The 22753-nt window shown below is 40.8% G+C and overlaps 1 protein-coding gene across 1 annotated transcript in view; it reads right to left on the bottom strand.

Annotated features, from left to right (window-relative positions):
• Positions 1-15831, bottom strand: part of pcdh11 (protocadherin 11) — a gene marked incomplete at both ends in the record, with an annotated part of 109586 nt that extends 93755 nt beyond the window's left edge. The window contains 2 exons of the mRNA XM_083686690.1: positions 6186-8672; positions 15292-15831. Coding sequence (XP_083542816.1) covers positions 6186-8672; positions 15292-15831 — 3027 coding nt within the window. The remainder of the gene's footprint in view (positions 1-6185; positions 8673-15291) is intronic.
• Positions 15832-22753: the final 6922 nt, after the last annotated feature.

The following is a 22753-nucleotide window of genomic DNA, read 5'->3' as shown; positions in this document are numbered from 1 at the left end:
TCCCTTACACGGATAAAAGCTCTTGTCATGTATGGGATTTTATCTCCCAAAGATCAGGCAAATCTAATTATTACACAGTGCTAGGATGCTATGTTTAGTTCATATTGTGGCTCCTACTCAGTAGTGATACATTTGATACCATAATTACATCGGATACCTCCGCCAAAAACAATTTTGATCATTACGAGGTAACATATAAGTGCCGTACAGCTTCTATCAAAGCAGTCTTCAGGACACCACAGGACTATTGAACAACAGTGCTAACCCATCAAGCCATGTATTAGTGTAGTATTGAAGATATCAATCAAGTCAGGACATACCTTAATGAGCCTAAGTGTTAAGATACAGTAGAGGGCATATATTTGTGTGTGTGATACCCAGAACCAAGGATTAAGATTGAAAGTGCACCATGATCGTGGATTCTCTTCCTAATGTCCCCCGTATTGCTGTTTATTAAATGAAGCCTGAATGCTCTACTTATTTTGGTTGTTTCATGTCTATCGCTCTTAAATTTCGCTTGAATAAATAATGCATCGGTTATAAATAAGTGCACAAAATCGAGTCCTTTTTGCTTTAGCCAACCAAGTCGTATTTAAAGACCGCCTGAGGATTATACCATTTGGAATCATTTAAATATATCTCACAGGTTTAATCGGCTCTGACTTAGGAACTGACTGCAACACAAAGGTTTGACATGGTGGTGCTCATTCTGCCTTACATAAACAGCTTTTGATTCTGCACCAAGCATTCAGTCCCTGGTGATTGTGGCTGAGCTCAAAGTATTAAACTCTTCTATCCCTACGATTCCCGACCGTCATATTGTGGCAATCATTCGTAAAAGCACTACAATGTGATTTTATAGTGGGGCCATGCATATTGACGTTAGCCACACACTCTTTACTAGTACTAACTGTGGCACTGACAGTGGGACAAAAAGAGGCAATCATCGACAAAAAAGGTACACTGTGACATGGCCAGAACAGTCACATAGGCCCATTGGTAGTGGGCCTTGCAGCATCAAACATTGTCAGTCACTAAGTCCATGAGCAAGCCCGAAAAGAGCAATTTCAATGGAAAACACAGCGTGAAAAAAACATCCACCAGGCAGAGAGTTTTGTCAAACAAGGCAAAAAAACAGAATCAATAAATATAAACACGGTCCACTCTGTGATAAATATACATACATACATATAAACATACTTTACAGGACTATTCATTGTACTTGTATGCTTTTTACAGGGGGGATTGGAGTGGGACAATTTTCTAAACTGATTCAGCGTGTGTCATCTTCTATGACAGGTAGGGAAGTGGTGGCATAGGATTTCAATAAAGCATTTCAAACCTCCTACGAACTCATACAAGTAGAGCTTTGTCGACAAGTTTCAGGCAGGCAACAAGATGTCTCATCTCTGTGTGTAATTTTTCCAAGTTCATTTTCTCTCCACCAAAAAAAAAAAAAAAAAAAAAGAATCCTCTCTAGGTTGGTGTTTGAGGCTGTAGAGACTGTATAATATGTGTTTCACCTCTTCAGTCTGTGCCTTCCTCCCTCTCTCTCTTTCTCTCTCTTTCTCTCTCTAGGTAGTGGCAGCTAGAGATTGATTTTTATCCTGTGGGAGCGGGCTGTACCTGTGCCACAGAGTGTGCCATAGAGTGGTGGTTTCAGTGCCGTCTCCTGTAATATAGAGAGACAGACAGATATAGGGAGATTGTAGTTACAATATCATCCAGCTCTGAGTACCTAAGATCTAGTATTTATACTTCACTGTTAGATGAGGTTAACAGTGAATACAAATCTCTAGGTACACTGTACTGTATTCAAGAGGAAGAGGGGGGGGGGGAAAAGCATTCTTCAAGGCACAGCTGACAATCAGGTCATTTTCTTGTCAGGTTTCCTTGAAGAATACTACATGTGTCATAAGCTTGTGCATTTTACTGTACTTATCAGAGCATGCAATTCTAGCCAATGGATTTTTTTTCCAAATTTGTGCCTACATCCACCACCCTACTGCACCACTCACATAATTACCCTCAAAATATAATTTGGCTCGATTGGTCCCCTACTAAGGTAACCCTGCTGTGTGTCCTGTGATAAATACAGATTTGACATTTGCTATCTGTCCAAAACTAGAGGACAGGACCTGCCAAAATCTGAATCATGTAAAATCTGACCGAGCAATGCCTACATTAGCTATGCATACTGATTACAGATACGATGACTCTGCTGCTGCTGCTGCTGCTGCAAAAATTGCTCCAATCAACTGCTAAGGCAAGACGGTGGCAGGGGGCTCTGATTAACCGGCATAGTTAGTCCTTTAACAAGATGGCATCCACTGTCTCCTAGCATCAACATGGAGAGATGCCTATCATTTGAAGATGGACAGCTAATGTTAGAAGTGTATTGCCTTTATCATACCGACATATGAATGGAAGGAGACTTTTTAGAAACTACTTCTCTCTTTAAGTCATATTTTCTTACTTATTGTGGGGGGGGGGTGGTCAATTATGAATTCTGTAAAATAGTGTCTGAAGTCTAACCCTAACCCTTGTTCCAAGATCATAATGTCAACTGATAACATATGTGTACAGTATGTTATGAATATGGTAATAGCCGATAAAAAAAAACATGGTGACAAGAGGTTAGTGTGACATCAACACTGACCCTACTTGCTCTGTGGTCACGGAAATATGGGATAAACAAAGAGCTTATTGGCCTTTATACTCCTGCATATTCATGGCTATGTCTGAGATCACTCAACCAGGGTGGTGCTCATTTGATCTGCGACAACTAAAGCACATATTCAGACAGAGGTTCCCCCATCACCGGAGGGGATTGACCTCTAATATCACCGGCTGAGAACAGGGAGACCAGAGATAAAAGAAAGGAGGATGAGGGAAAAAAGAGAAGAGGAAAATAAGCTCTTGTGCTGCATTGAATCCGGAAAATGGAGCTCTCTCAGTATTATGTGCCATATGGTGCTGTAAATATTTAGTCTCTGAAGTATTTTGACAAGCTTTTCTCTTTACCAGCTACATCTGTAAGTCCCTGTTAAGGATCCAGCTGACCTTCATTTGCAAGTCTCTCCTGTGTCCCCCTTTAATGATTCAACGGATGGGGTTTTGTTCTCTCCGTTCTATCCCCCCAAGTGCTTGAGGTAGGAGGTCAGGCAACAAGCAGGCAAAAGTCACTAAATCACCATCTGTCACTTTCATGAACAAAAAAACAGCACAATCTGCTTTTTTTGTTGTTGTTGTGTACTTTGGACTTTTCGGTATTACAGGTTTACGCTCTCAAAGACGTAATATATGCAGCTTTTGTTAATGCAGCCTCACTTGAACTGATCATTGTGAGCGTCATGTTATCCAAAACACTTTAATTTCACTAGATTTGTAGCGGGCATTTAAGAACTTCTGTTAACCATAGGTTAATAGCAGAATTTGCGGAAAGGAGATTTGAAGTGGAGTCAAAACAGGGGAAAGAGTGTAGTCCACTCACATGTTGTCAACTAACTATCAATGTAGCTGATTGTCAAAGCCCAAGAAGGCCGATTATGAGAACCCATAGGATCTTTGGTGTGCCTGACAATCTTAAAGGACGCTGGCTTTTTTTCTATCTGATCTGTCTCATCTGAAACCTAATTACAGTGATTTTAATCATATTGTATTACGAGTGATTAACCCCTTTCATGCATTTAATTAACCTTTTGAGCTGCAGATTCTCATCAGACCCTACGTCATGGTAGATTTTTTGCACGTATAGGCTTTAAATAAGCACATATAACTGGTGGGAAATCTACTGTCAAAGGGAGACATCACTTTTCAATTGCCTAAGGGGACAGGAGTAAGTAGAGGTATACTAAGAACACAGCATAACTGAGGTCATGGTCATTCAGAAGCACCAATGTTGTCCCATGTCAGACCACTAAACAAGTGCTGTTTGGCAGAATTTGACCAAAATATGGCAATTTGATGAAGTGATAAGACTGGCAAGACCTCTTTCCGATTAGCAAGTCCAGATATACACAAATACACATACAGATGATGCCTAGGAGCAGCTGGGACAGCACAATATTAAGATTGAGGACAGTGTTGACTTAGTCATATATTCATTCATATTTAAATTTGCTTTGAGGAGAGTAGTTTTTGCTGATGAGAAACATCAGTGGAATTCAATATTTGAAATACACCATGAATATCTAAAAAAGAAAAAGAAAAAAAAAAACTAAACAGAATTCAGAATAGTGAAACATTGCGTGAGTATTACTGCATATTTTGGGGCAGACATAACCTGAGTGGAGAGCCATTCTGACAACTTGACAGTGAGCACTACAGTACAAACACATACTGAATGATATGTTATTTAGTACCCTGGCTATGTAAGTAGGCTTATGTATAATGCACCGTGGCAGAGCGTTGCTTTTAACTGGCTTTAAACTAAAAGGTGGATGAGGAAAATGAATATCAGCTCTGTGTGGGTGTCTTCTTAAATTACCATGGACACAATACATCAGTGGATATACAGTCATTTGTAAGAACTATGCTATGATGGATTTGGAGCTCAAAGGATGAAACAGATTCACAAGGGACAAAATTAGGACAAAAAAGAAAAGAAAAATATTTAAAATTCTGTGCAATTTGTAGATAGTAGAAGTACAAAATATCACACTTCAAAATAAATCAATTATATGTTGTGTGATGAAACTGCACCAGAATGTGTGAATCATGGATGCAATAATCCTGATTTTCTTTTTTCAAAAACACACAAAAAATAAAACAACAACAACAACAAAAACAAATAAACAAATTAAAATGACAGGCGAATAACAATAGAATAAGATTTGACAGGGTATCTATTGTCCAAATACAAAAGCAGTACAGCACCAATATCCAGTCATATCAATTGGTACTTGATAGTGAATGAATACCATGATCAAACATACATGTCCAAACACCATATGTACAATAGTACTCTATTCTTAGGATAAAGACCATATCATGGCTAAAGGCAGTCCAACCAAAACATAAAGATTACAAATCATAAACCTTCACTTTGAGAAAATCCTGATCTACATGTCATCATTTTGAGCATACACCGTTACAACCACGTTCTTGGTACTAAGATTTATGTTTGCGCCATTAAAGAGATGAATTAATGAGTTAAATCGACGATGGCATGGCACAGCAAGCTTTTACTGACTCTACTTCCTCCTTAGTTAAGTATATTGGTCCCGGAGCTCCCTCCTCACCTTGATCTCTGTGACCCACCCTAGCAGTACTCAGTCTCCGTCCCGTGGCGCTCAGCTCTGCCTGTCAGTGGTGAGCAAGGCCACCTCTCCTCACCTCTGATTTACATTTATTTCCCTTGCCTGCTTTTATTTATTAGGGCACTTCGCATTTGGCACATCTCTTAGGGAGTCTTAAGCCCTACCATACCCTGGCATTCAAATGAGGCTCTCTCTCACAAAGCTTCAGCAGGCACGGTAAAGACACCACTTCATATTTCAAGCACGGACCAAAATATGGAATTATTTAATGAAACGCATTCTGTCGTGCCACTCTTTTGGGAGATACTACTTCTAGTATTTCAGCGTAAATTAACTGCTGATGGAGTTTGTTCATCTCTAGGACTATGACAGTCCAATCAAACACACTTGTTTAGTTCTCTCTGTCGAGCATGCTTGTTTTAGGGGTGTCAATCAAATAGATTAGCGCTGCTTTAATCCCCTTGACCTCAAATACAGCTGTGTAGCTTTCAATCAGCGTCATGAACAACTTCACTCAGCCTCAAACATGCTAGTACTCTCCCACCAGCCACCCTTATTTAAGACTAAACAGTTACCACAATTTCACTCACACCATTATACCGTATTCTCATGTGGAGCATTAGTGTTTTTATATAAGATTGCGAAGGGAGGGTAGAACCATTACTTTCTATGAATACGTGAAATAGATTTCATTTGGTCAGGTTTCAGTGACAGCTTTCTGTTTTCAGTGCAGCGCTTTCTCTGCAGTGTCTCTCAGTAATCAATGCTGATGACGTTCATATAGATATGACTGTCTGTGTGGTTCAATCCCCTAGCCCCCTGCTGCTGCTGCCACCCCCCGTCCTCAATCTTATCAACAAAGGGACAGTAGGGGGTGTGTGACTGGGAACTGTGAGTGGGTTTAAAAAGGAATTTATGAATTACCTGTCGGGTGTGGATTTGCCCCGGAGTCTTGAATCCCCCCTGACAGTTGCACTCTGAGACACTGTAAGGGTCGGAACTGCTGGAGGAGCACTTGGAGAGTGAGTCACAGCCCACCACAAAAGTGTTGTCCAGGGGGAGCTCCTGTATGACATGGTGCTTCTTGGGAGCCACCGGTGTCTCCGGTTTGATTTGGAAGGTCGGCTGGGGGGACGCAGACTTGTAATGCTTGGCTAAGTCTGGACTGTCGGGTTTGAATGTAGTCGGTGTGGTGGCCCAGTTGTACTTTCCCATGGTTTGCTCCTCCAACTCTACGGGGAGGTCGAGGGTACCGTTAATGTGCTCGTGGGTCGGGTCGTCAGGCTTGGATTCTTCAATGGTGACAAAGTTCAGGAGGAGGCTCTTGGGGGATCTCTTCTTTTTCTTCTTTTTCTTTTTGATTTGACGGTTCTCCTGGTTGGGGGACACCCACTCACCACTCTGCTTGCCTTTCTGGACCACCTTGTGCCTTGGCGTCTGCCGACAGCGCACCAATGCCGTCACAAAAATGACTAAGATAACAGTCATCGTCCCGGCTATAATAGCTATGACAACAATAACATATCCGTTGGCTTGAGGCGTTACCTCGCTGTCTCCAACGTTACGGTCCAATGGAGTCTCCATGCTCTTGCGGAGTTGCTCTTGGATAAAAGTGGCATTGGACACAGTCTCATTAACAAACAGGTGAATGAGCGCAATTGCATGTAATGACTCCGGCTGGCCTAAATCTTTGACCTTGACTACCAGCCTATGCAGACCTTGATCGGCTGCAACAATCTTCTCCTGCAGTGTTATGTTACCAGTTGTTTTGTCTATGGCAAAAAGCCCTCTAGGGGAACCTCCAATTATGCTGTACTGCAGCTCAGCGTTCATTCCTGTGTCATTGTCAATGGCAAACACTCTAGTGACCACAGACCCAGGGTTGGTAGTAGACTGAACAAGATCATAGGAGTAGTTGGAGGAGGGGATGACAAAAACAGGACGATTGTCATTGACATCAACAACGTTTATGGTGACCTTGGCATATGACGTACTGGGTGGTTGACCTCCGTCTACGGCCTTCACCATAAAGGTGTATGAGCTTTGCTGCTCCCTGTCGAACGTGATGTTTGGTTTGATGACACCAGTTTGGGGATCAATAATGAAATTGTCCTTCCCATTCAAAACAGAGAGGGTGATGACGGAATTGTCACCCGCGTCTGAATCTGTGACTGTGATAAGGCCCACCGTCCCGTAGAGAGGCAGGTTTTCAGGCACATAGAAGTTGTACTCAGGATGGGTGAATGCAGGGCTGTTATCATTAAGGTCTTGGACGATTACCCTCACAGTGACATTGCTCTGCAGAGAAGTGGAGCCATTATCCCTTGCGATGACAGTGAACGAATACTTTTCCTGCTTTTCTCTATCCAAGCGTTTGCCAACGGAGAGGATTCCTGACCGTCGATCTACGTTAAAGCCTTCAGGGGCATCGGGGCCAAGAGTATAAATAATCTCTGCATTATGTCCACTGTCCGCATCTGTGGCACTGATTTTTATCAACTGTGTAGATGGGTCATTGTTCTCTGGTATAGATAGTTGGATTTCAGGCTGAGGGAAGATGGGTGCATTGTCATTTTCATCCTTAATTTTAATTAAAACCATAGCTGACGTGTTCAAAGGAGGCTTCCCTGAATCCGAGGCCACTATCTTAATTGCATATTCCCTGGTTGTTTCGTAATCTAGGGGGGCCGCAGTCTCAAGCAAGAACTGGTCATTAAAGACGGGCTTTAACCGAAAGGGAACATCGTGGTCAGTATAACAAGTCACTTTACCATTAAGATCTGCATCCTTGTCAGTCACTGTAATTAGAGCTATTTTTGTGTTAAGAGGAGCATTCTCAGACAGCAGAACAGTTCCATTAACAAGGTTCATTATATAGCGAGTGTCTATGGAGGGAACATTGTCATTAATGTCCGTTACATTGACGATGACTGTGGCTCTTGAGGGGGTGGAGCTCCCATCACTGGCCAAGACAATGAGTTTGTGGACCGGGGTCACCTCTCTGTCTAATGGTTGCTTGACGGTAATCAGTCCTGTGGTGCTGTCGATGGCGAAGTGGCGCTTGGTGGAGGAGGAGATCTGGTTGCTGAAGGCGAAGTGGATCTGGGCATTGGAGCCAAGGTCAGCATCGGTGGCGTGGAGCTGGGTGACGGACGTGCCCATGGGGGCGTTCTCAGGCACATTCACCTCCACCTCGTTGTCTTTGAAGATCGGGCGATTGTCGTTCACGTCTGATATGGTGACCTGGAGGATGGCTGTGCTGGACTTTGGTGGGGTGCCTCCGTCCTCCACTTTGATCTTCATGACGAAGGTGTCCTTCTGCTCACGGTCCAGGCTCTGCTGGACAATGAGCTGTGGCCACTTATCTCCCTCTGGGGTCTCAATGATGTCAAGGCCAAACTCGCTAACACTCTGTAGAAGGGAGATAATGAAGACAGATAATTAGTCGATTTCATTCCCTGCCACTGGACTACATGCTACTACATCTTGTTATTCAAAACACATAATTGCTTTGTTATCTCTCTGTAACGTCTTGCATTTATAGAGGTGTCCTGGAAATTCATCATGTACCGTATGTTCATAAAACCTTGTTATTGTTAATAGCGATTGCATTATCTCTGTAATGTGTCACCTGACATACTAAAACAGATGTTTGATTTTTCTGTTTAGTTTGTTTTAGCTTTAAAGGGTTGGTTCAGGATTTGTCAACTTATAATTGGATTAAAGTTTCTCCTGGCCCATATACTACTTTCAAGGTCAGGGACCATCTGACTATAAGTTGAAAAATCCTGAACCAACCCATTTGCTCTAACTGCAGCAACAAACCTTGAGGTGAAAGTTCTTTAATCCCATTAGAAAGCCCCCCCCCCAAAAAAGGTCCTATCAATATTTACTTCACGACTAAAACCAAGACTTCAGTAAACATTGGATGCGGTGCGCAAGGTAAACAGTCCAAGGTATAACCAAAAAGCCAATTTGGCCCATGTACGGTACTGTACTGTCCACTGCTTGGTGTTTTTTCATATCTTTTAATAAATCTCTGGAAACGTTCAGGTGGAGTAAAATCTGACTCTGTATAAGCAACCAAAATATCCAGAAGGGTATCAAACAACGTTGTAGTTTTTTTTCTGTTATATTGGTGTCAAATGTTAATATTCTTGACTAGTTATATTAATAAAATAAATGACTACAGTTCAGCAAATTCTTCTTGGGTGGTGAGCTGACCATTTCAAGTATCTAATGGAGCTGCTTTAATGAACGTGTGATTTAGCCCTGTACCTTCCACAATGCATCTGCTGTGCCTTAAGTAAAATGATTACCTTTCTGTCTACTTTGGAAAAGAGGAGACAGCTCACAAGATTTCAAGTTCATATGTGAGAGAGAAAAGGAAGAAAAGGAAGCCATAGAGATAAGCTCCAATTTTAAATGCACGGCAAGACCACCATAGATTAAAGAGAGCGAAAACTGCACATTAAAACAGCTTTTCACCCAAGGAGGGCTAAATCTGGGCAACTGAAAAGCCTGAGGAAAATGAAAACAAATGCATATGTAATCCCTATGAGAAAATGGCTTTGACTGTTCAAAGTAATTGCCTTCCCCCAAAAAAACTAGCACTAATATTTACGATCTCAGATCAGCTCTGTGGTGAAGATAGGGCCTTACATATTTTCCATAGTTTGTATGTAGAGAGAGAGAGAGAGAGACACACACACAGAGAGAGACAGAGAGAGAGAGACAGACAGAGAGAGAGAGAGAGAGACAGAGAGAGAGAGAGAGAGAGAGAGAGAGAGAGAGAGAGAGAGAGAGAGAGAGAGAGAGAGAGAGAGAGAGATGAGAACCTGAATGAGACCCGTGCACATTTAGAAAACAAAGAGGCTCTTTGAAGCTCTTTCAGTCAGAAGCAGTTTCATGCTAAAACAAGAAGAAGCATCCTCTTTAAAGAGATAAGCTTCATGCTGCACATAATGTTGTAAGAGATGGCTCTGTCTAGGCACAGCTATCAAATGTGATTAAGATACATACATTCTCACTGTGGAAGGTACATTTAGACCAAATGTGTACACTTGGCTACCCAGCTCGTTTAAAACTACTACCACTACTACCACTCCTGTAGTAAGCAAGAAGGAAGCATGCAGAGCATGCAAATGATTGTGTATTGCTTGCTGAAAAGATTACCAATCTGAAAAAGCTACTGAGTGACAGAACTACTTTAGAGAAACACTGCTGCCTGAATGATCATGTGATGGTTGTTTCATGATCATTCTTGTAAGACAAGATGATGGCCAGTTATGTGATGGATATTTAATGATCATTCTAGGAAGAAAATATGGCAAGAGTGTAATCATATGGATATGGTTGCCATATGGACAAGCAGTATAATAACTGACAACTACAGTACACTCCCCATTCATCGTGCTGTCTTTGAAAAACATTTAATATCTGCCTGAATGTGGCATCGTGGTAATGCTCCCATCTCAATGTACACAACCCAGTAGACAATGTGGGGATTCAATCCCCACGTCAGTGTTAACCCACTTCTTTCTCCCCATCTGTCTCCCTCTCTATATGCAACACTGATAACACATCAAAAATGATAATAAAAAAAAGAAAAAAAGGAAAAAAAAGAAAAGAAAACAGCACTCTACAACAGTGCAATTTAGACAGTGAAATAGTTCATATTGCCATTCACTTTCGCATTAGTTCCTTCCTCATGTTTTAGTGCCTTCACTTGCCAAGACATAGCCATTACTAACAACCACAGTGTACTGTAGTGTGGCGACCACTCAACCATTGCAGATATGACTTACAGTATTTTTTGTCCCTTGCGAAAGCTGACAGTGATTTTTTACACTGCAATACAATGAAACATCATGGCTATTAAATCTTATTGTATAATCTATATCGTGTTGGGTTTTGGCATTGGGCCTGCTGTTCATATCCGGGCCCTTGAATTATGTCATACAGGATTGTAGGTACTGCCAACCAATGATTTATCACCCAACGTTTTGTTCTGCTTTTGTCTACGTTTTGCAATTTCAATAGGTTCTGGAGAGCTATCTCTAAAGGCTGTTTATTCTGGTGAATGCTACATTACAGCAGTGGGTTCTGATCTAGGGCATCTAGGGCAGGCTAAGAAAAGGCAAAATAAAAATATGACTAAGTAGCCCTGCGGTTGAGCCCTAGCCCTGCGGTTGACTGACGATTCTATTTAAATGGATAAATGTGCAGATTCAAACACAGCCGATTTTAAACCTCTCACGGAATGAATGGCTGAACCCTGACAATGAACTAATAATTGAACAGGTCCTCCCTGTATGTCTAGAAGTAAAATGTAAAGATGTGCCATGTATTGTGTAAGGAGTCAATAATTTGAAACAAGTGCAATCTGAATGAAAGAAATGAAAAAAGATTCTGAGCCAGAGCCGGCACAAAGGAGGGAGGTTGACTGACTCAGAATCATCTTCTCTGCAGACACTTTCAATCCTCCAGATTATCAGCGGATGCATCTTTGAATCAAGTTGATGACCTTATTAAAACTCAGAGGAGACTGAGATTCTGCTGTGAATATATCAGACACTCATAGTCATGCTGATGGCTGTGGATGGGGCTCACTGCCGAGGCTATTTATCATTGACTATAACACCCTTTTACAATGCTGATGGAACTCTTTACTTTTTTCTCTCTCTCTCTCTCACTCTCTCCCTCTCTCCCTCTCTCCCTCTCTCTTGCCACTGGCCATGATCTGATGCAAATAATTTAGACCCAGCCAGCACAGAATTGTTTGTCTCCTCATGTCAACCCCTGGCGAAAGATAATGTGTCAAAATCAGACACAAATGAGAACTGGAAACGCTTGACAGTGATCTCCCCTGTACTCTGCCCAAGCAGCAGGCGATCCAGAACATTAATCAATTGTACGATGCCAATTGCAGTTATTTGAAGAGAGAGCTCCAACACATTTAATATCTTTTTAGCCATAGCTGGCATCTGTACGATGATTAACACATTTTACTATTGAACTCTGGCTCAACTACTGCCTATCTGACTATTAACAAAGACCACAACACCAATTTTGGAGTCTGTAGTATATTTCAACTAGGTAATTGTGCAACTCAGGCTAGCTCTTAACAGCAAGGCAAACGTAGATAAGCAGCAGAGAGGTATATTGCAGGAAATATATCCTAAATGGAGCTGTCTTCCAAATCCACCCACCAAAATGAAGATGTCCACTTTAACACCAAGTTTATCTATAAGTCGTGGGCTGAACCAAATACTAGGGTATTGATTTACACAAGGTGATTCTAACTGAGACGCCCACTATAAATGCTGTTAGAGATACTGAAATGGCTTTGAAACGGGAGGGATTTAGTTTCATCCAGTGTGGTGCAAAACTCTTAAATGGTTGCAGGGAAAAAAACAATTGGGAGAGGAGAGCCCAAAACAAAAAAGTCAATACCTACGTCCCATGAGCCTGACCTGATTCTCATGGTCTATGAGCGAACCTGTAAAGAGGTTCTCCTTAAGTGATAAAGTCCCGGCTAATGGAGTCATCCTCCAACCATGCACATGCATGGTATTACTTTCCCTGACCTTGAACATTTCCTATAATGCCTTTGCTGCAATTCAGATGACGTAACAGAAGCACTAGACACTAATGGTGAAATTTAATTCCAGATGTAATTAATGACCATTATGTGTCGATGATGCCCACACACTACAGTATGTGGGACGGTAGCAACATCTTTTTTCTCCTCTGTACGAAAAGAAAGGCAAACCATTATTTATTTATTTTTTAGAACATCAAGATACAACTGTCATCTCATGCTTTATGATGACACCTAGCTGCATGTCGAGTGGGCTTCTGTTACAGTGAACCAGCATACTGTGATGCACAATGGTAGTGATTTCAACCCCCACGTTGAGGACAAAACAGGAACACTGGGTAGAGTATTATTCTGTAGGAGCTTCACAGACAAATCTCAGAGGAACATACAAAGATAGTCCAAGGGGTAGATTAACGGCCAGTAGCTATTCTAGGAGTGCTAGCACAGGCCTCTGACTAAAGGAGTTCCTGTGTGTTGGCACAATTTAAGACACAGTAGGTTGAAAATAACTGTCCACCGGCATATCTGATAATCTCATGATATTCATAACACTTTTTTGCATAAAATAATGGGTGGAGGTGTGTGTGTGTGTGTGTGTGTGTGTGTGTGTGTGTGTGTGTGTGTGTGTGTGTGTGTGTGTGTGTGAGTGTGTGTGAGTGTGTGTGTGAGAGTTCATGCATGTGTGCACGTGTGAGGAGTGGGGGTGATATGGAAATATAGAAAGTCAATAATATAGTATTATCACTTTCCATAAGAAAGGAGACATGGAGATAACTCAAAAAAGCGAAGGAGATAAAAGCAAGGATGGGAAAGGCAAAGATGCATGGAAATAGTAAATTATTATATGGGCAATGGAAATGAATGCAGATCATCGTTGTGTAATGTGCAGAACATTTGGTTGGTCATTTTCCAGGCATGAACAATTCAGGACATTGCAGTGGGGAGCCATTGGCAGAGAAAGGCTCTTTAAAAATGCAAATTGGTAATCAAGTCAGACATGGGCAGCAAGGATTCTGTTAATTTTCACACAGTGCAAAACTCACTCTAAGACTACATGATAGACTTGTCTTTCTATCTCACACTGTGCACACACAAAGACAACCATGTCAGAGACAACCTTTTGAAGACCTTTTCGTGTAAACGCTGCCTTAAATGTAGAACCCCTTGCTGTTCCGTATGTTTAGCGGTACCTCTCTGTAGTAAACGGTGGGTCTTATGTCATCACAGCTCTGTTAAATTATAACATCTGTAATATTAATCTTCCAAACTGCGTTGAGTGTTGTCTAGACTATAAATGGGGAATGCATGACATTATCCTACTTTCTGGTTTTAGGCTGACTTCATTAAGCAACTGAGAATATTTCTATGCAGTTTATTAGAGCATCAATTAGATGATGAAAAAAAGCTTGCCTTGTTCTGCATGAGGCACCTATTAGCATAATATAGTACATTCCTTTTCAGTACCTTTAATCTACAACAGTCACAACATTTAACCTTTTGCCGGAAATTGGACATACACACTGAGTCAGCAATTTCCTCGCGCGTTCGTGCAATCATTTATAGCAAAACTACACCTTGCTTATGGCCTGCTCACATGATCAAAATAAATCATGGTGGTCACTTAAAGCTATCTTGGAAGCGGGTGCAAAAAGAATGCTGTATCACAACCAGAACACTCTCTTTGCTTTATCTGTTCAAACCAGATAAAGCAAAGAGTTAAATGTAGTTCATTATGTAGCTCATAGACCAATAGAATTGTCCTGCAATTTCTGATAATGTAAAATACATAATGTTACAATTACACCATGTTAGATGTCACAACTGACAATCATCTTGATAACCGTAACTGATTTGATAACTGATTTGGTAACTGATTTGGTAACTGATTTGGCAAGCTAACAGTTTGAAGTCAGCTAGAAAACAGTAAGAAAGTAATGGCATGCTGTGTGGTATTGATTTGTGAAACATGTGCGTTTAATGTCCTCATGCTGCGATTAATCAACCAGGTGTATGCCAAAATCTTCCATCTTTAATCTAGAGTGTAGCATTTCTAAACAGAACCTGCATGTCCTTTGTTTCTGTAATAAACATGTTGACTGCTGAGCTGCCTGCACTAACTAATTAGCAAACTTCTAACTACAAGCTTTAAACCGTATTGCAGATAAGCAGCGATTGATGTGTTCCTTTGTGTGGTTAAGACCATTTGAAGTATTTTGGGATGTTTGGATACAGATGCAGACAAGCTGTCCATGTTTTGAACCCAAAAAGATGACAAGTTTTGGTGTTGAGAGGTTCTTTACAATGTCAGTGGGTCAGGTGGCTTACTAAGGTTGTGTAAAAAATATTGTCAACATCCCGAGCAGGAGCTATTGCCATTGAAGACAAGCACACACACAGTCAATCCTGTGGCAAAAGGTGTGAACTCACCTTGACAAGCTCATAGTGTTGAATCCCATTGATCCCCACATCTGGGTCAAATGCGGAGGGTACAGGATATCGGGTGTTGATGGCGGTGTTCTCAGGGATGGAGATGTTTATTACAGTGGACTGGAACAGCGGGGCATTGTCATTGATGTCCTCGATGAGAAAGCGAATCTTGACCAGACGGAAGATCTCATCAGGCAGAACAGCCACCTCAATCTCATAGTAGCAACGCTTCTCGTTGAATACTCCTGAGCAGAGCTTCTCCCGGTCAATGCGGTGAGCGGTGGTAAAGATCTCCCCGGTGTTGGCCTCCACCCTCACCAAAGGCACATCGCCCGTTTTGTAGACAGGCTTGAACTGCAGTGGTGAGGACAGCTTGATGTCCGGATCAAGGGCCAGGTCGAGGTCCTTCCGCAGGTTTCCGATGCGGACATTCTCGGGCTGCTCCTCCCTCACTGTGTAGTCCTTCTCTTGGGCCCAGGACGGCAAGACCAGGCAGGTGACCAAGACCACCAGCACATGTGACAGACTTGCCAAGTCCATAATCAGAGTGGGTGGGGCTGCTTCTCTTGTAAGGCTGCAATTCTGTCACAATACTGGAATAGAGGGGGAGAGAGAGAGAGAGAGAGAGAGAGAGAGAGAAAGAGAGAAAGAGAGAGAGAGAGAGAGAGAGAGAGAGAGAAAGAGAGAAGGCATGTCACTACAGAAATTACATGACATTCGTAGATCCTTCTGTAATTAGTATTATTTTCCCTAATGGAGAGTTTTGAACTTGGCCTATCATACTAACTAGCTCTGAAGCCTGCATCCTTCCAATGTCTTTGAGAGCAAATTAGCGGCAGTTTTACACAATTAACCTTTGATGACATCCATTGAACATGCAGACATGAAAAGGTTAGTAGTTCACATATTCCATCAATCCGTTCTATTGCGGTAATCAACCATTTCATATTTTTTCATTGCAGTGTATGAGGACAGGGGAGTTCATCATTGCACTTGTCAAAGGACAACCTTGTGTGAATGTATGATGAATAGTTACGCTTGGTACGGTGTGATGCACAGCTATGCAATGTCTGCTAAATTACTCGAGCTCTAGCAGTGCCTTTTGTTTGTTAACTACTATTAATAATTAATAATTATGTAGCATGTAATAATGACTCATTTGTCAGCAATCTGATCTCCATCGACTTTCACGAACAGTGAGCAGGAAGCTTAGCAAAACACAATCTCAATCTGTCAATGTGGTTGAGAAGGGGTCTCCAGTAACTGGTTGAGAGAGGTCTCCAGTAACTGTTGAAGTTCAACTTCAGTTCATTCGCCCAAGCTAGACAAACATGGCTCCACTCTGAGTAGCAACTACTAATGTAGAGCTTAATTTATTTGGTAGGTCAATAGCAGATACGTATCTCAAGCTATTCACTAATTACTTGTATACACTGTACACGAGTGAGATAAGAACACTGTTTAAGTAGTGTTGCATGAACAGTTAAACATAGTTGATTCATTGTGAAAGCAACTTTCAAATGAGCTCAAATATAATCCGAACATTATTATGAATTGACTAATATGTTTTTGTTTTTTTCTCCAACATGTTCTTAAACGACACAGAGAGGAAGGACAGAGTGTGATCTCTATGTCTGAACTCATAACATAGTGAATTAAGAGCCTATGGGTATCAGCACCATCTGACATTATCCATAAATCAGTGTTTTGTTATGTGATGCCAATTTTCTCCATCGCTCCATAAATTCGATCAAGGCTTCATATTGTATGCAACAACTTCGCTGAAAAGGCAGCGATATGCCAATTGCCAAAACTTAAGTAGGTCATTGTGAGATGGTTGATGGAGATACAGGCATCCTCTCTACTCTCTATGCCAATGACAATGATCAAGTATGTATTTGTAATAACAATTGTCAAGTATCATGAGCATTCAAAAGAAAACTCACTATGCGCTGGGGTTAATGTGGAGCTGTTTACCACATAATGGTTTGTTCCTAAATGTTATTTTGAATTCATGTCTGACACCTAGTCGTTAATATGATTTTGTTGCCGACATCCCACAGTGTTAAAGACCCATTTGCACGTATTCATTGTCCTGATGTAGGGTCTTAACCAGAAAACATTGGCATGTATGAATATCATACAATCTAACGTCCATTTCCCTCAAATCACCTCCATCTTACAAATGATGCACAGCTGTGCTGATAATAATCTTTTACCAATAGTATCCAGTGGGGAAGAACTGCTCAGTAAACTCATGCATGTTCTCTACTTTACGAAATGTCTATCCTCTTGAGGAGCAACATCTCAAGAATTAATAATATAAACACTGTACGACAGGGACCTCTTACATCAAGATGGTACTGATACTTCCAACCATAATATCGTAACTAAAGTGGGGAAATTGATTAAATGTATACAGATTTAATTAAACTAATTTTGATTCAACAAGAATATCAAGGCATGATGTCGTGTTCATCGGAGGACATCCCATCTATTTTTTCACATATTTTATTTCTCGAAGAAATGAGATAGACCATTGAGGTCTATTCGACAGAGAAACATAGCTGACAGTGCGCCATGACAGTGATCAACGTGAGGGTTACTTTCTGTGCTGGTACATAAAAGTGTTAGTTATGTTGTCATTTCAAAATACTGAGCTCATGTTTTTTGCTTTTACTTTGAAGTTTGCTCCTTTCTAAGGGAAAGCGAGAGCAATTACTATGCACTATGACAAGGAGTCCATGGCTGAACCCTACAATGTATAATAGAGAGAACATTCTTTTTAAGGACTGTGATCCTAGCATTGTGAATAAAAGATCAAAAGAATCAAGAATTTCAACGTGCAACATTTTCTCCGAGGATGATATGATACAGAATGTTCATGGATGTTCAGGACATAGTGGCCCTTTGTCTAAAACACAACTGTTAGTAATATCAAATCTTTCCAGAAAATAAAAATACATTTTTATTTTTATTTCACCCCTTCACTGACCCTGGTGGATTTAGTCACATGGTCTGCATGATCAAAAAGGGAACCAGACGAACAAAAAGTGGTGTCAGGCATTGTAACTGCTAAGGGATTAGAAATTCCGTGGGGGAAGCCCACATGTCATTCTGCAACATATTGAGGCCAGACTCTTGTTAGAGAACTTGTTTAGCCATTTTATGCTCAGATTTACTCTAGGGAGCGTCCCCTTCAAAACTATATTTTGGATAAATTTGCATGGCTTTGAGCTTTAACTTTCAAAATTCTAGAAAACTATCAGCTTGCCAAAAAAGAAAGCAAAAATGTCAGTCAGAACATCTCCCTTGCTTACATTTCACTAGGCTCCAGAAATGCTATTTTGAGCCCCAGACAGCAGATTTAATCCAGTAGGCAACTCTACCTTCTCTCTCTGGAGACAGAGGAGAGAAGCAGACAGATCCTGGATCGCTTTACATGACAAAGAGCCTATGTGATGGACAGGGCAGCCAGGTATTATTCTGAGAATGAACTGTGGAAGAGTGGGGAGACACCTTTAACTCCCCAAAGGTTCCCTGATCTGGAACCTTAAACAGTATTTTGAAGTTGATGGAATGCCCATACTGTAAATGGAGTAGCATCACAAGCCCGATTTGGATGCTTGTGTATCCATGGACTAGATACATCTAGATACATTTTTAAAGACTAGCAGGTGGGACCAAAATCATGGCAACAACAGTATTCAGTCTATACAGTATCTACGCTGTTCCATGGATCCTCAAGAGGCTGACAGGCAGGTCTGTTGTCAAGATCAATTAATATTTTTTTTGTCATATATCTACAGCCAAGTAGTTTCCTTATCTAGCAGTTGCAAGAGAATAATTTATGAATTCTCTTAACACTTCAATAATGACTGTGGACTTCAAAGCGGGTATAGATTCCATATGCAAAAAAGGTCCCCAGTTGAGAATTAACCTTTTTCTACCAACACAATCAAGAAAGGCATGCCCAGTGGCCATCGTGACCACTCCCTGGAGTAACATTTATGTATGATCTCATTTAGCCATTCAGTGAAGATTTACCTGATTTGCATCAAGCATAAGACAGTCATGCATCAAGTTATTCCATTTACATACTATACAACCAAGACATTGTTGTATTATTATCAATGCACAGGAGAACTGTGTGATATTGGCATTTCTCCCACCGTTTCGCGTAAGTACCAAAGGCGGTTAACCTACAAATGTGGCCAGCAACCCCTAGAGGGCAGTCAAGGGTTACGTGATTTAGAGTTGAAATATTAAGGGCGACATAATTGTCAATACCTTGGAGACCACAAAGATTTGAGCTAAATTGTGTAATATTGAGCACAGTACCACCGACGGTGTAGCTTAGTTAAAATTGCATGCAGAATTGTGATAATGAGTTAAGGAACTTTTTGTTAATGTAAAGATCTTTGATACTATTAATAGTGTTGATTCATGATATCAGAAGTGCGGAATAGTAATAACTAAAATATCATCATTATACTTTTCTAAGGGGTTAAATAAATACATATTTCTATACAGATCTATCTTCTCGATATGAGATTGGATCTTAAGTGGAGACGGCTGAATTGGCATATAATATTGTAATTACAATGAATTTAACAATCAGGTAAGAGAATTAGGGTTATCAATAATTGTGACCTTATTTCATGGTAGCCACTATTCGCACAGGAAAACGTATTGATGTGCAACTCTACAACTGTGTTGTACCATGTAAAAAAACCTTTTTCTAACTTTGACTATTTCATGGTTCAAATTTGTTGCAACTTTTTTTCTACAGGAAAAGAGAAGAAACATTTACACTGCAATATGGAGTCAGTCAAGCATGATCAGCAATACAAGTACCACATATTATATTGGGTATGAACTGTTGATAGCCTCACATGTCTAGTAAAAAACCTGTTCTTCATGGACTTGTGGACTCATAGACTTACACCAGTCACAGACAAAATTGCACAGCCAGGTACAACATTTTCAGTTAGTGTAGCAAATATTACAGATATATTGTAAAAACTGTGAACATTAATTAATAATTCATCATTTAACACAACAAAGCAACGGTTGATTGATGACACAACCAACAAATCAAGGATTGGTTGATACTTGTCCTGTAATAGCAAACATACAAGTTCTATGAACATTTCTCAAATTAGGTTACACTGTGGAAGTTTTGGTAAATCTAAGTAAACCACCAATGACAATTTGTGGTATAGCGTAATGGCAGAAACAAGCTTGGAGGAGAAGCTACTACAAAGTCAAGTCAGAGATGCTACTTATAAATAAGGAAATCATTTGCCAAATAAACTGAATAACGTGTGAACGCATGTGGATACTATACATTGGCACATATGCCTGGACATACTGTAGGTGGTGACATAATCAATCTATCTGGGCTACAATTATATTTCAATCGCTTGAAATGTATGTAAAGCTGTAAGCAATAAAACGTGTCCCCTCTCTTATGTTGCATGGACTTTTTCCAAGCAATGTAGGTTTGATGCACCATGGGTATCGTCCCGTTATCTCTAAATGCTATTACATTGACAGCTCCCAAACAATTAACTTTGATTAAAAAAACAAAAAACTAAAGTGATTGCATCCTCTGTCGCTTACTGTATGTGACATAGCCAATATAGGCTATTCCTGAACAGGTCAAAATCAGAACAATCCCAAATAATGGCCGTACGGCAAAAAACGCATGGAAGCTTTGAAGATTCGCTTGCTCCTCGGAACTTGGGACTGTATAGTGGCATTCAGTCTACGCAGATAATTAATCAAATGCACAATAATCCAGCGAAGTCTGAATCAATTTCTGGCATTCATTGTGCGTTGATTTTACTTTGACGTCGGTGGTAGGCAAGAAATTGGCAAAATATGAGCCGTGTCCACTGAAGTTGATGCGCTCTGTCGCCGAGCGCACAGTTTATAAACGGCTGGTAGCCTATCCAGTCAGGAATATGCACCTGCTGAAAAACTATGCTGTACGCTATAAAATCTATTTGACAAAAGTATTGAGCAAATTTAAATTAGCCTAACTCATTACCGTCCGACATTAAGATCAATGAGACAAATTACAGCTTTGATTGAATATGACACATTAGGCCACTTAAAAAAACGTATAAACTATATGTGCTTGGAATAGAAAACCGTGCTAGGACGACGATAGGCAACCTATCATAGATTGCGTTTCCCCTATCTAATTAAAAAGCACTGGGCTACTGTGATTACCGTGACTAACCGAGGCGGAGTGTAGCCCACCAGAACAGGTTCCTTGTTTTAACATTGAATGAGAATTACTGATTTTATCTTAAAGTTATTTGATCTCGTTTTACAGGCATAGTGCAACAGTAAGAAAGGTTAGAGGGGTTTGAATCCCTCGCAGCTGTCGGACGCCGGTACCCGTGGTTCTTGGAGGTATATAGGGTTTCATATAGGCTACCGACATCATTAAAGTAAGCTTCCATCCTACTCTTAAATTTAACGCACATGAACCGTATGAGTCGCATTTCCCTGTGCGCCATAAGCAACTTGTATTATGAAATGCATATGATTCTGCCTATCTTCATTGACACTTGTGATTGTAAAATAATGCTTACCTTTTATCCTTTGGAACAGAATATGGAAAATCAATCGCAATTCCCGTCACGTAGCGACATCACTGCTTTGCAAGAAGTGCCATGAATTTGACTGAAGTGGGGAAAAGGGGGGGAAAAAGATCCTCGTCGGTAGCGGGAATCAAATAAAATAGGGGTATCCACTACAGAAAATTATCCATGTCCTAAAAAGTCTATGGTCCACACGCGTAAGGCAAAAAGCATTGGTTGCGATTTAACTTAGTTTCAAATAGACGACGTTATTCCTCTTCAGATATCGTGGGTTAACTGTGCTTCAATCCCACGGGCGGAGAGACGCCGTTGGTCCAAGTCGCGATTTCGATTGAATGAGCCTAGTCTAAATGTGTTTTGAAATTCAGTCTACCAATTACTACAACTAATGAAAAACACTCGCATGAAGAGTAACATATTGCACATGTTTTGTGCAATGAACACGCGCACAAACTTCAATCCAGAGTGCGCAAAATGAACAGTTTGCTAAACGGCTGAAAAGTTATCTTTAATTAGTACTGTCATCACGTATGTGTTGTTTAAGTTTAATATGCAGCCGGAAATACATACACGTGGGATGTAGTTAATGTTTCGTCCCCAACGGAGTTGGATAAAAGTGGTGCCTCAATGCAGCATCACTTACTGAAGCTGAGATAGGCGTTACGCTGTATCTGTGTGCTAAGCTGTAGTTGTCTCAGTAGTATTGTGTGAACTCAGTCCCTTAGTACTGCCCACCTCTCTGCCTCCGATTGACATCACCGCGAGAGGCGGAGCCTGCAACAAATTCTACAGCCCCCATCCTCTTAAAGCTGCACGATGAGGAGATCCCTGCATAGAGATTTAGC

The sequence above is a fragment of the Argentina silus genome (genome assembly GCF_951799395.1).
Source record: "Argentina silus genome assembly, chromosome: 15".
In the NCBI taxonomy this organism is placed as follows: Eukaryota; Metazoa; Chordata; class Actinopteri; order Argentiniformes; family Argentinidae; genus Argentina; species Argentina silus.
This window is presented reverse-complemented; position numbering and strand designations above follow the sequence as displayed.